At 38.0% G+C, this 14,951-nt stretch overlaps 1 protein-coding gene across 1 annotated transcript in view; it reads right to left on the reverse strand.

Annotated features, from left to right (window-relative positions):
- The window catches only part of PARD3B (par-3 family cell polarity regulator beta), a 403,293-nt gene that overhangs the window by 231,356 nt on the left and 156,986 nt on the right, over window positions 1–14,951 (reverse strand). Inside the window, exon 5 of the mRNA XM_048309307.1 lies at window positions 4,852–4,943. Within this exon, the coding sequence (XP_048165264.1) occupies window positions 4,852–4,943 (92 nt within the window). The remainder of the gene's footprint in view (window positions 1–4,851; window positions 4,944–14,951) is intronic.

A 14,951-nucleotide genomic window follows, 5' to 3' on the forward strand; every position in this document is an offset into this window, starting at 1 on the left:
GCAAGCACTGGGGCTTTGTGTCTTTTTTCTTTAAATCAAATTGTTTCAATTCTCTGTTGTTAGACTAATGAAAGACACAGTAGGTTAAAAATAGAAAAACACAGAGAAGGGAAAAATGCTTCAGCTACACTTTAATTATGTATCTACAGTACTTAAACCAAGGAACTGACCCTGACCTCTGCTAAAAAGAAGTGGGAAGACAGCAAAACTGAACATAATGAAAACACAAAATGAATTATCTATGCATAAATTACCCTTTGAGTTTCAACTAATCCACTGCTATTAAGCTAAACATCCACTTCCAAGCAGATTCATGTTTACTGTTCCTTAACACAGAAATTTTTACTAAGAAAAGCAAGGTTTTCAACCCGTATTCCCATGTACTGTGTGCTAAGGAATTCAGCGTTAAAAGTTGTGACAAATCTGACCATCTATAGAGTACCAAGACCCTGTTCTTACTTTGAAAATCTTTCAGACCTAGTATGGAACATGAAAGGAGGCACAGAAAAATACAAGATTTTATACACTAATGGCATTAGCTTGTTAACCCTGAACATCTTTACTTGCAAATAAACAACAAAAAGCCACCTTCTGAATTTACAAGAGGATTGTCATTATTCATTCCATTAAAAAACATTCCAATGACCCAATGTTTCAAGTGTCTCCTATAAAAAAGTTCAACTCTTAAAATGTCAAATTAAAATTTTCAGACTCCCAAGGGATACAGTCCTGAAAAGTTTCCCAGTACTTTCACAGTGAAATGTTTTAAGAGAATCCAGGCGAAGAGACTTCCCATTAACGTCTAAACAGAGGAGCCAAAATTCCTCCATACTGAAGCTCATTTGCTCCACCTGCAACTGATTTCACCTACTTACACCAGTGAACTGACTTTCTTCAAATCAAACAGTTTTCCTGCTTGAGTGAGGAATATAAAACAATCCAAGTCTGGACCTTAAAGTTCAACTGAATAGGCTTCTCAATCATGAAATATTAATCATGGTACTCTTTTTCTGCTTCCCTCTGAAACATCCATTATTGGCTGTAGTTAGAAAGGGATTCTGCTGATGAGAAGGCTCAGATAATTTCCTTGGGTGATGAGCTGCTATTTTGCTCAAGCATTATAGGCCTTAAAGCTTACCAAACTCAGTGACAGGAAGGAAAGTAGTGAAAGCAGCAGGGCCAGTAGTAGTTTTCTTTCTTCCACAGCCTTTTGTCCACAGCATGAAGTAGCTCACAATTAGGCTGAAATATTACCTTTATTAACATCTCTTAATGTTGCTTATTTAAATGAAGGGTTAATGACCTGGTGGTCCCTCATGGCCCTAATGACTTTAAAATACAACAAGAAAAATACCTAAATAAATCAGAATTACAAGTAACACTTTCTTTAAGAAGGAACAGTATAAAAGGTATTAAGATGCTGGTTTTACTGCTTGTGGAAAAAAACCAGTTTTAGTATTTAATATTATTTTATTAATAAAAGCTTCCTTACTTACATTCAATCAAATAAAGATAATTGAGACAGACAGATGGTCTGTAGTGACTCATTATTTCCCTTTATAAACCTTCTACTCCTAATGAAAACAGTTTTGGAAAAGCAGTTTAAAAAACTTGACTTACAAGAAAAAAGCCAAAAAATTATCAAAATCATTGCTATAAAATTTAAATTCTTTGACTTTTGAAAATCCTGTGAATTTCACAGAGCTACAAACGAACTTTGCTTTACAAAATACTGTGTTCAGAATTTCTCTAATGTTCACTATTGGAAGAAAGTGCAATATTTTACAAATACTCCAATATAACTCACAATTTTCAGGAAAAATTCCTCATAGTACCCATCTCAATTCTTGCAGGCAAAATAGTGTTTTTTAAAAACCTCCTCAGGACACAGGAACCACAAACAAGGCATATTTTGGAAGAATTACTCTACTGGGACTCTATTTAAAGAAACACTGTTCCTTTCTCACCATTTTGTTTTGATTTTCATTTGTTTGGTTGGTTTTGGCCAGTTTTTTTCAGACAATGCAATCTCAATCAAGATTAAGACGATTCATTTCAAAAAAGAAAAAAATTATTAGCAATGCAAAAAGACTCTTGGGAATACCCTGTTGTGGCCAGCTTTCCCCCTGCTCCCTATCAGTTCAACACTGATGCTCGGATATCAATCAAGCGGGTCCCAATCTATATTCTTTATCACTTTTCCTTCCATGTTCCTATGTCAAGACAGCTTGCAGAATTCAGCAAAAATTGTAGGAGGTCTACAGAAGCCTAAGCTTATTATTGTCTGGTTTGTGACATGCCAGAGAAGACCTGGCCACTTCAGAAAACTGAATACTCTGAAACGTATCGCAAGGGTTTTTCTCATCGTCAATGTTTCCAGCAGCCACCAAATTATGAAGCAAACAGGTATCATAACCTTCTTCTGAAGAATCCCAAATGCAAGCAACGAATTGTTTAACTTGATAAACAATAATATGCTCTCAGAAAATTCCTAGGAGGACTTAGATAGTCTAAAACACCCTAGTAAAGGCATAAGGAAAACAGTAAATATGAACAGAGTGTGCACAGAGCTTGATTAATCCCCATTACAAATTAACGGATCAAGAGACAAATGAGTGCATATATTTGGTGATGCATAATAATTACCTCAGGTGAAACAAGCTGTACAAGTCTTTAGCAACATTCCATGAAGAGAAAATAAGCATTAGCAACTAAACTAAGTTCTATACCTGCGTGATGAACACTAATCAGAGGGCGCGTAACTTAGAAGCCTGGCAGGTGCAGAGAAAGCTGGAAAAGCACTCCAGTTCCTTTTCATGATGAGACCATTCTAAAAATATGTATCAGTATCGGCAGGCAGGAGAAGAAATTACAAAATGGCATAGGCACTGGGTGACAAGAAGACCTCCAAGAGCAAGGAAAAACCCATGCAGATTGAGTTGAAAAACACAACTGTACCAAGATGATAAAATTGCCCATAAAATGACTGAAATTATGACCCAAAGAACAAGAAAAACTGAGAAATTAACTCCTTTGTAAGGAAAAGACAAATTTTTGACATGCTCTGAAAGGAAAGGTGATCCTTCTCCAGAAACCCTGGCATGGCCCAGACCACCAGCAATGTTAGAGTCCCTGCTCTTGTAAACTTCCCCACAGGCGCAGGGTACATATTCATGCCTCTTTCCCAGACCTCATGCAGGTAAAATAGGAATATTAAGACTTTTTTTTCTTAGGTGTTTGCAAGGATAAATGCTCTAAGATTAAGGCATGCAGATCCTGTTTATTTCATGAGTTTTATTTTATACTCTTGACAAACAACTATAACCTGCAGAATTGTAGCAAATGACTATCTGCCATCATCAAAATTGAAACAGATTAATTTTTCACATATTAGCTGTCACGCAGAAGTTTGTCATGTAACACTTCTTAATTTAATTATACAATGTGCTATATATACACCACAAGAGTTCTGCAACAAACACAAGATACTGGACAAAGTGTTGGGGTCCCTCCCCTGCCATGGAGCCCTGGGAGATGGGCCCTGGGGGGGGAGACACGGGGTTTCCGTGCCCCTGCTCAGATTCATTCCCCATTGGTTGGTTTGGGTTCCCTGATAACGCCAAGGACCCTGGGGTCCCGTGACTGTGGGATTCCTGAGCGGAGCCCCGGCCATGCGGCTGGAGAAATAAACATCTCTGAAACATCTACCACGAATCTGTCCATATATACTTCGTTTCCATGGGACTCCTGGTTTGAAATATGCTTGTTGCAGTAATCCCCGCTGCAACACAAAGTACTGAATTCCTTTCCCTACTCAAGAAGGTGACTTCAGCACGACCCGAATCACCAGTCAAAACTGAAATTTAAGCTTATGATGAGACAGAAAAACGGTAGCATGAAAACACTCCAACACCACCACTGAGGATCTGACCAACTTACTCTCTGACACTATGGCAGCCTGGCTTGACAATTTGGTGTAACAAATGCTATCTACAAAATCATTATTTTTCAATTTCATATCAGCCATTTAGAATTTTACCTTTGATTTCAGGAGCAATAGACATTGTTGCTCATTACTAAAACTCTTGAGATCACCTAATTTCTCCTCTTTTTGTTTCGGCTATACAGCTCTCAAGTTTTACTCCACTGGGTTTTCAATGCAGATTATATATTTACCTAAGTTTTGTTCAAAATTTAGACTGGTTAAAATAAAAGTTATTTCCCAAACTGTCAATGGGACCATGACCACATTTAGATACAACAGCACTGACCATCTCTAGATTTTTATAAATGAAGAGAAGAAAAGGATTCATTCCACCTAACTACTCTAGTGAAGCAATGCACAGGGAAATATTGCAAATAGTTTTCACTGTGTATAAACACAGATATAAAATCTACTACGAGATCTAGCAAAGTAATAACCTTACCACTCAATACCGGAGGTGACACTTAAACTGAGAAAGATCATTTTAGGATTATATGGTTCAGTTAAATAGTTATTTATTGAGATATAATACATGACTTAGGAACATCCTCTATCTTAAGAATTGAAACGCTTGCACAATTGAATAGAAATCAAAACCCACATTTCTCCCTTACCCTAATACTACAAATAGCACAAAAAAATCATTCATATTCATCAACGAGGGTAAAAGATTGTCATGCTCAAATATGTACTCTGGTATGTGACTCGAATGCAGTTTTAGGGTGGGAAAGGGGGAGGAGGAAGAGATCATGGTGATGAGAAGCACAGTGCAGAACCAGAAGTGCAGCTGGAATGAGAAGTCACTCTTGTATTGCATAAATTGATAAATCACACTTGAGCCAGCACCAAACAGAAGATGTTCCTACCTGCCACGGAGCCGGGCCTTCTGAGCCAACAGCAGTTCTGTGGGTCCAGTGAGATTCATCTCCCCATCCTGAAAGGATGCCTGGGAAGCACCCTGTTGAGAGATTTCAAAGCACATATTGAAACTATGTGCATACTTATGCATATAGAACAATGCTGTGTTTGTATTTTTAAGTCTGTATTTGGAAGAGAAAGTCAGTCATAAAATAACATCATCTCACTGACAGTGAGGATTGAAAGACCCATTCTGGATGCAGCACCTATGACACAGCATTTGCAGAAACAGGAGGGTATCTAAAGTCCTGCTCCTCATGCCAGTCCCTTCCACTGGAGAAGCTTGTTGTACTACTTCACTTTCTTCTCTGCCTATCTAACTTGAATGCCATTCTCTCCCACTCTGAGCCTTCTCCTTTCTCCCAAGAGATCACACAGACCTTGAATAAACCCAACAAATTTTTTGTGCTCTATCCCCTAGTAGTGTCTGTTTGAAAATGACATATTTTCAGAGTAACTTCCCAGAAAAAGAAATTATGTAGCCATTTGGACAATCAGACACAAAACTACAGTGCACACAGGGTCCAGACACTAATGCTAAAGCTCTTGAAAACTATTATTTAACTTACTTTTTGTGCTCCTTACACTCAGTGTTTGCATTTTTTTTTCATACTGGGAGAGGGAAATAGTTACCAATGAGATAAGACCACTGTCAGCAGGTGATGTATTAGCTTTAACATACTGTACTTCATCCCAACCCTTATGGCAATAACGTAAACAGAGCAAAATCTGTAACAAAGACCTTTTTTGGAGAGGTCACTTCTGTCAACTCTGCAACAGGACTAGAGCTGGAAGACATAAATCTTCAGCTGTCAACACACTAAGAGAATTCAATTCAGAGTCTGATCTTAACTGGATAAAGGCTAAAGTTAATAATTATTTTTTGTTGTTGTTGCAGTGGTACAGTTTTCCAGTGTATACACTTGCCATATTAAGTTGTCTCAAAGCTAAAGGTACCAATGCTATAAATTGATTTCAAAGAACAAAGACAACTAGATAGGTAATTTAATTTTAAACAAAAGTTCTATACTGATTTTTAGAAGTTCCAGCTTCTCTCAAAAGATGGTTCTACTCAAAAGATGGATTTAAAGGTTTTGTGCTTCCAGTCCCTCAAATATTTGTAGAATTTATTTTTAGTTTATAAGTATCAAGAGAGTTGGGGGCAAGTGTGGGTTGCCTTGTGCTTCAAAATCATGAGCAGCCGTGCAAGCAAACCCTTGAGATATAAATCAAGCTGGATCCCTTTTGGTTCACATGGTGCTTTTGAACCTATAATATTGGTAGTGATGCTCTTTGTGTGTTAATTAGAGCAGAAGCCAAAACACTTGGCTTCAACTGCAAGACCAGTATAGTTCACTCAAAGTGAACTTCTGTCACTAATAAAGAACCCTTTTTAAAAGCTGTGTATTGAGTATGTGCCATCTCTTCCAATCACTTTTCACAGTGGAACCACATGTCAAGGAGCAATTCTTGTTGTATGAAGTATATTCCATACTAACCTCGTTAACTAAGAATTCGACCTCAAGCAGTGCTTTACCAACAGAAATCAGACACACAGCCTTCATATATTGAAACTTCACCTCAACAAAAGCTTAAAAAAAGTCTTGGTAGCAACAGATGATGGATGCAGACAAACCTCTCAACAATAAAGCTCCCAACAAAGATAATCTCTGTTAGCCTGCCACTGAAAACGTTGGTGCTACAAAGGCTCTTCTCTGGAAAGTTAGATGCAGTCACACCATGAGCAGATTCAGCGTTGTGAATTAACTAGACCCTTTTCTTCCTGACACTGGCTGCAACACAGTACATGACAGAGAACATGCTACTCATGCCTCAGAACTGTTTTGCTATCTGAAGCCTCCCTTGCAGTCTACACAAGCTACATAAACTGTGTTATTTCTCTGTTTCTGGGCTTTTGGTTACCATTGTTTTTGCTGAGGTGAGATTATATCCATGCTTGTCCTCTATCTCCCACTTATTGGGAAACAGATTTCACAGCAATGATAAACACTGATGTTCAGAACACAATCTCATATCTTTTTTCTGTTGACTGATTCACAGATTTTTTGACCACAAAGAACCATTTTTTGATCAAGAAGTATAATCTCATACTTCAGTTTGCTAAAAGCACAGTTACATCCCAAGATAAGCAAGAGGTCCTTACAGAAAGATGGCAACAAACAGCCTTCTTTTCTGCTAAAGGCCAGACCAGCAGATAGTATCTTGAAGCTGGGTAAGAGGACTATTATAGATACTAGGGGTATCAGACTTTTGCAAGAGGTCTCCAGAAACAGATTTATAAACATGTCTCATGTGTTTCAAGGTACGATCATTCCTGTGCCAGAAAATAATGGGGTAGCCTTGGGAGGCACCTGACAGTCACACATGTCCACATTTTAATCTTTCCACAAGATAAAACTTCTGTGGGGCATTAGAGGATGAAATTTGGAGTCCATAACACACTTACAGCTTGCTTTTTTGGTTTCTTCTGTTTATGGGGTTTTCTTAGGTCAGCGTGTTTGTTTGCTTATTGTGGTGTGGGGTTTTTGCTTGTTTAAATTTAAGGGTAAAAGATTCTAAAGAAAAGTTATCCTCTCCTGACTGGACAGAAATGTGCTGAAGGGTTTCAGAAAAAGTTCAATGTCAGAGCCCCCATCCTGCACACCACTGCCTGTTTTGATTTGCAGGCATCTACTGCTCCCACATATCACAGATTATCACATGCTCAAGTCAATAAACACAAAGCCAGACACATTTAAAGGCTTAACTGATCAGGGAAACATGAATCATAACACTGACATTATAACTGAGCTCTCTGAGAATGACATTAGAGCTCCAGTCACGTAACAATCACTAAAAATGGACAAATTCCTTTCATACTTCAGCATTACATTAGAAGCACAGTAAATTTAAACAGATCATCTCCTGACAAACAAGCAGAATAATAGCAAACCAAAAATGCACAAGTAAAGACACTGTCAAAAGACAATGATCCAACACATACAAAAATGCTCAATCTCTTGTTCGATTTTTAAAGGCTGATTGTCAGTTTCTCAATAGTAGCAGAATTAATGACACTGACTAACAAACCTTGACTCAAATTCAGCTAACACTGTAACAGATTTACAGTGACAGAATTGCAGTTTTCACTTAGGACATAGGAATAAAATGCAAAATGGTGGGGTAAAAACAAAAGCCAAGGAAGCATATGCTTCTAAGAACAGTGGAAGTTTTTAAATTTATTTACACAGGGATAATTTGAATTAAGCAATTCTTCTTAGTGCTACTAAAAGCCTGTTCTTCAAATTAGGACTGAAGAAGAAGGGAGTGATTCTATTAAATAATAGCCCTCTGCAAACAACTGCAACCCAAATGCTAAAAAGAGTCTTGTATTCATTATGTGACAGCTCTCAAGTTAGGTAAGCCTGTACATGAGGCAGAAGAAGGAGTGACAGAGTACGTACCAGTAGGTACCATTTTCTACTTTGTGAACATTCACTCTTCTCAATTCCACAGTCAGCATGGGCATATGTTAGCTCCAGCAATAAATATGATGCAGTCAGTCATGGTCTTATTTAGCTTAGGGAGTATGACAGTGTCTATGGTTTTTTCTTTAATTTTTGAGAAGGCTCATTTCATAAAGACCACAAAATATCATAGGGGAAAAGCAATAGTGGCACTTTTGGAGAGAGACATGAAAGTGTCCATTTTTGGCTAGAAAAAGAGACAGAGAGAGGCAGAATTGACTGGAAATGGCCAACCCAACCGTTTGTATTAGAAACAAAGGGTGCAGCCCTGAGCAGCCAACACAGCAGCGGCTGCCCCAACAGCCAGGCTGCCCACCAGTCCCTCCGTTTTTCTCACTACCATTGCAATCCAACAAACCTGGATTTTGGTATCTTCAAAAAAACTGCACTACATCTGTTTTCTACCTAAATTCTGGCTAAAGTGTAGTTTTGAATTCCATTTTAGCAAAACCCAAATCCTTTGTTGAGGTTCATTTGCAGCTTTTTGCTTATTCATGCAAGAACAGACTATACCTCCCAGCTCAGCAGGAAAACTTTAGAAATATTCACAGGCCATCAATGGCTACAGAAGGGCCCTAAATCACCTCAAGTCTGTCTGGTAGGCTCAGAATACAATTCATTGTTAAGACAAGTAAGTTTTTGGGTAGCATAATATTGCCAATACATCATTTTTAGGAAAGATGTGTAACAAAAGCCATTCTATCTTCTTTGAAAAAAACTTATTATACAATAACCAACATGAGGAAAATCTCAAAATAGATGAATTTAGAGAATAGGGACTCTAAATAAAGAACAGGAGAAAATACTGAGTGCAGGATACACTTGGGAGTATAAAATGGTCATCAAACACTAGCAATAAACTTGAAGGAAGTAAGTAAGATCTATTAATAGAAGAAATACACATATCTACTCAAATTAGTACTCAGTTTGGTATACTCAAGGGAAAGTATCTTTATCAGAGACTTTCTTTTAATGACAAAGTTAAAAGTGAAAATGTACATCTGAAGTTCCAGTTTTCAGTACTGTATTCCCTGAGGGCCTCAGCTCTTTAAAACAAAGGAAAAGTATCCAAATCAAAGAGCAGAAGGTCATGGAGCAGGGTGGCAGGCTGCAGAGCTCCCTGTCCCTGCTTGGCCAACAGCAAACCTTCTTGCAAGAAGGTTCAGTAAGAGTTCAGATCCCACCAACATAAACAGTGAGATGCAAGGAAACCTGAGGGCGAAAGGGATGCTTAGTTTACAAATGCAGGAAATGTCTCATCTACTGCTCTCACAACAGACAATTTTAATTACCATATTTAAAAATTGAACATTTTTAGCAACACTTTCACGATCACGTGAGCATTTCTGACAGCCAGAATGAGTCTAAAAAGCCACAGCACTATATTTAGCTTTAAAAATCAACACTTTCATAAATATTCCCAAACCAATTAGTCTGTGTTATAAAGTTGTTTACCTTTAGTTAGAACAACAAATGCAATACCTGACATTGCACACAGAAGACCACATAACTCATGGAACACATGCATAAAGGCCCCTTGTTGTTCAGTAATAACATAACCAAGCACAGGTTAAAAGATGATAACCCTGTTTGAACCAAAGCTATACATATCTTGCTGTAATGCCCAGCAGTAACATACACTGCTGTTTTCAAGTTCTGGCCAACTGTACATGACTTTTTAGGCCCAAAAGACTTCTCTGTGACTCACTTGGTCTGCTGGGACAAAATGTAAGTTGTGTGTTCCTGAAATGGCTAAGAAACTATGTTCAACCACAATAACTGCTGCCCTTCATTATGATACTTGTCAGCCTCAGTTTGCAAAAAGAAGAATGCAGCACATCACAAGCTTTCAAAATATTTCAGACTTAAAAATCAGTATCTCTATTCCTCCATTTGGCCTTAAATCCACAATGGGCCTTAACTGAAGATATGGCACTAAAATCTTTTATAAAGAAAACATTTATCTTATCTTTATTACTTTCCATGCACAGAGTCAGGTTATCTCAAGGCCAGGGAACAATCTGGCAAGTGAAAAGCATAACAAGCTTCTGGTTAGCAGAAACCTGTACTGTAACCGTAGCAGTAACACCTCTGTGTAAGAAAAAAACTTTTGTAACGGAGGAATTCTGGTTTGGACTGGGACAGAATTAGTTTTCTTCCTAGTACCTGGCACAGTACTGTGTCTTGGATTTAGTATGAGAATAAAGTTGATAAACTACTGATATTTTGGTTGTTGCTAAGTAGTGCTTACCCTAAGTCAAGGACACTTCAGTTCCCTGTGCTCTGCCAGAGAGGGGGTGCACCAGAAGCCATGAGGGACCCCAGCTGGCCAAGGGGATACTCCACAGCCTAGAACACCATGGCCGGTACATGAACTGGGGGGAGCTGGATGGGAGAGGCCAATCACTACTCAGTGATCAGGCTGAACATCAGTCGGTGTCTGGTGAGCAGTTGTGTTGGGCATCACTTGTGTTTCTTGGGTGTCAGTCACAGTCATTCATGGATTAGCTATGAAGTTGGTGTCAACATCTGCGTTTCATTTGCTTAGCTAATCTTTCATTATCAAGATAATAACAGGCTAACTTCCAGTCTTCCAGTCCACACAGCTTTACATAACACCCAAAACCACTTTCAAAAATATATGCAAGAATGGTTTAGGGCATAACAATGCCTCAAAAAATTCCAGATTAATTTTTTAATTTGACATAGCTTTGCTTTTTTCTTTCTAAATAAGCATAATAAAATATAATTCACACTGTATTGCTAACATCAATACATCAAGGGTGGAAATCAATGCAAAGGAGGCTAATAAAATGCTGCTAAACTGAAGGAAAAGTATTAATGTTTGTTACTGTGTATTTCTTATTTTTCCAGTGGTCTGCTTGATTTAAATCACTGTGCCATAGAACGTGGGAAGTATTTCTAAACAGCTTACAACACTTCCATTTCACTTACTGATTAAACTACATCATCCTCTCAACTATTCAGAATGAAATTAATTTGAAATGGATAATTGATGCAATTGTGCAGTATCTACAAATGCAATTAATCACTTGCTAAAGATGATTTTTAGGCAGTCAACTAATATGAAAATAAGAATCACACAGCTTCTTTCAATCTTGTCAATTGAAATGTATTCAAGTGGACTGGTAAAAGATATTTTTCGACAGGAGAATAGCTGTATGTCTTCAGATATTTTTAATAACATCCAAGTGAATTCATGTTTAATTAGCAGAGCATAAAGAAAAGCCATAATATAGTATGGCTTTTAGCAATTACATGACAGTTTCAGGAACCACAACAGCAATATTTTTCCCCTCAACTACCAATGGATTTCTTGAATATTGTAGTGAGTTGTGATCTTGGCATTTAGAAGGTTACTTTAAACCAAAGGCATAAATAGACACTCTCCTGAGAATCAGTCTGGAGTAAGAAATTATTCCCCCGAATTGTTTGTTAACAACTCTCTGCTGAGGGTCACCATTACAGCTGGACTGCACTGGTGCATTCCATACACTCTGGTCAGTGCAAACACTGAACTGCCTGAAATCCCTTTCCCCAGCAGGTCCAAGTGCTCTGGGTGACCACTGACACAGATTAGGAGCTACTGCATCACATGTGTAGTTCAAGGGAAGTACTCAGGAACATCACACACCCACACACACATTTTCAAAGTTACTGCTTATGCTTTAGCTCAGTGGTCAACAACTTCAGTCAAAATAACACGAGGGCAAATTCAGGACGTGCTGAGCGCACGACACCGGGGAAGGGTACCCACCTCCTGGGTTAAGCGTGGGAGGCAACCTTGTCTACCCTCCTAATTACCATTGGCCCCAAGCCAGCAGACCTTGGAGTCCCAGTCTTCTACATTGGCAAGATATTGTTAATATCAAACACAGCTCCCAGGGAGCACCAGAATCAGCAGGAACCAAAAGGACAGGAGCTTCAGCTCGTCAGGGACACAAGCTACACCAGCCAGGTTCTCTCCTCTGCACTCCCACTGAGCTCTTCTGGACATGTTCAACTTCTGCAGGTAAAACACGCCAACGTCAACCTTCAAAATGTCCTCCCTGACCGTTCCTGCTATACCTACTCCCAGTTTGTTTCATCTTAATCATTCAAAAATCTAGCTATGGAGCATTCTCTGCTTGGAAAAAGCAACGCTCTGTTTCTTAAAGTCCTACACAAACAGTAAGTTCTTTATTATTAAGAGCACCAAGGATTACTGTAGGCCTGGGGATCAAATTGTTATATATGATTTTGGCAACAGAACCCCAAGAATCTTCATATGAAAAACTTCTCTATCACTGAGAAAAAAAAAATTGCTAGTTATAACAGTACTGGAGAGTTCACATCTTCCTTGGCAGTTGTTTTGCATGGGTGAAGGGAAGGAAGAGGTAAAGCTGGAGTGCCTAAGTACTCAATTTGTGAAGGGCTGAGAGAAAAAGAAAAACGTAAAAAAATACCTCAATTAAAAGTCTTCAGAAGCAGCTTTCCTGCACATAAAACTCTGGACTCAGGCCCAACATTTTTAACAATTTCTAGGCTGAGGTGTGAGCAATGTCTTTTCCAAAACAGCAGAAAGCTGCTTTTAAAAGCATAGATAGTGTATTGATAAATATTTGGATTTAGCACCTCTACTGGCCAAGAACCAATTCTTAAAATAAAAGGAAATGTTCCAGTAAGGGTGAAAAAACCCCCAAACCAAACAACCCACACACCAACCAAAAAACTACTGGAAACATAAGTAATATTGTATATGTTCACAACTTTTAGGAGCTGTCAATATTGGAATAATTATTTAAAGGATGCAGTTATCTGGCCAGCCATACGATCACTGGCACCTTTATAAAAGAGGATATGTTTATTAGCTCTCTCCCCATTTATCAGGCTGGTTTTAATTGCCTACGAGCTCTCTGCCTGTGCTGCAAGCCAACAAGACACTACAGTGCAATATCAGGAGGACTCTGTGCCTGAGTCAGTAGTATTTGCATCTCAGCAAGATCATTAATTTGAACTAAGCCATGCTTAGAGCACTAAAAATATTTTGGCTGACCTGAGACATGCTATCTGCTAAGACATTAATATTTTTATTTTATTTACCTTGTAGTGTTTTTATGATACTTTCATATTTTAAGGACTATTGCTAAATTTACTTTCCAGAAATACATGGGTGGTCTTTTATTTATAAAGAATATTTAGTAGTGGTATCAACAGTGCAAGGCACCAAAGAAGCAGGTGTTTCCAAGCTAAAATTTGTGATTTTATTCTGTATCATCCATTTGGAGACAAAAACGTGTTTAAAAAAGGTGCACAAACTTTGGACATTTGAGTTACTATATAAATTATTTGTAAGCAATTATTCCCATGGCAACAAGCATCATTTAAAAGCACACTATCATTAGCTCCACAAATGCACACTAATCCCTCCTCCTGGTTGGAAACTGCCACTGGGCAATTAATATTGCAAAAACAGGAAAGAAATTAATGTTTCTAACAAGAAAATCTACCAAATTTTCTCAGACCAAGAGAATACCAGCATGACCTTTTCTGGCTTGACTCACTGTTTGAAGCCTCCCAAGATCTTTAATTGAAAAAATATTTTACAAGATTTGCAAACTACAAAGCTGTATTTTGACTAATTTCTTATTTGTTTAGAGAGAAACTACTTGTATTCCTTTTTTAAGGTAAAGAAAAAAAAATCTCTAAACCCACTATGCATTCCATCAGGATAACTTCTTCATAAAAGTAGTACTTAAAAGATGTCTAAATCTTATCTAGACAGTATTATGTATGATCTCTACTTCCTTTCCTACATCCCTACTTCTCCCACAAATAAAATTTGGATTTTATTCCTGCCACATAAAGCTACTAATTCTGAACACTTATAAAAAAAAAATCCCACAAACCTCATGCACAATTAAGAAAGCTTTTTCTAAAAAATGTGTAGTATCTAAGAGCTCAATGTACAAGTGATACTTTAGCCTTGCATCTCTATTCTTTGAATAAATTTATTGACTTCACCTGGTTTTTTCATCAAAAAGAAAATTACACATATCTTCACCACTACCAATGACAGTGGGAGTGAACAATGCAGGTTTCCAAAATTTAAAAATCATATCCATTTTCAAAGTTTAAAAGGGTCATCATTAAAGATTGCAGTTGATATTTTGCTGTTAATTCTCTTTACGAATGGCACATATAAGGAGATGCCTTAAACATGCTGGGTTGGTCAAAAGGAATCCGTAGATCCATTGATTCTGTAACAGCAAGGATAACCAAACTATTACCATCAGCCTACCAAGCACCGCTCACAGCCTGCAAGAGCCAATGTTAAGCTTTGCCTTGGATCAGAAACTTCTACTCATTGCTTTGGAACAGTAACACCAGTAAGATGCTGTAATGGTATAAGAATGCTTTTTCTCTTACTTCAGCAGTCGCTGTTGCAGCTACATTTAAGCCAAGAAGGCAGTCACCTCAGTGAGAACACCAGAGGAAACTATGAGAAAGACTGTCCCCAT

This window comes from Corvus hawaiiensis, chromosome 7, assembly GCF_020740725.1.
Source record: "Corvus hawaiiensis isolate bCorHaw1 chromosome 7, bCorHaw1.pri.cur, whole genome shotgun sequence".
Lineage (NCBI taxonomy): Eukaryota > Metazoa > Chordata > Aves > Passeriformes > Corvidae > Corvus > Corvus hawaiiensis.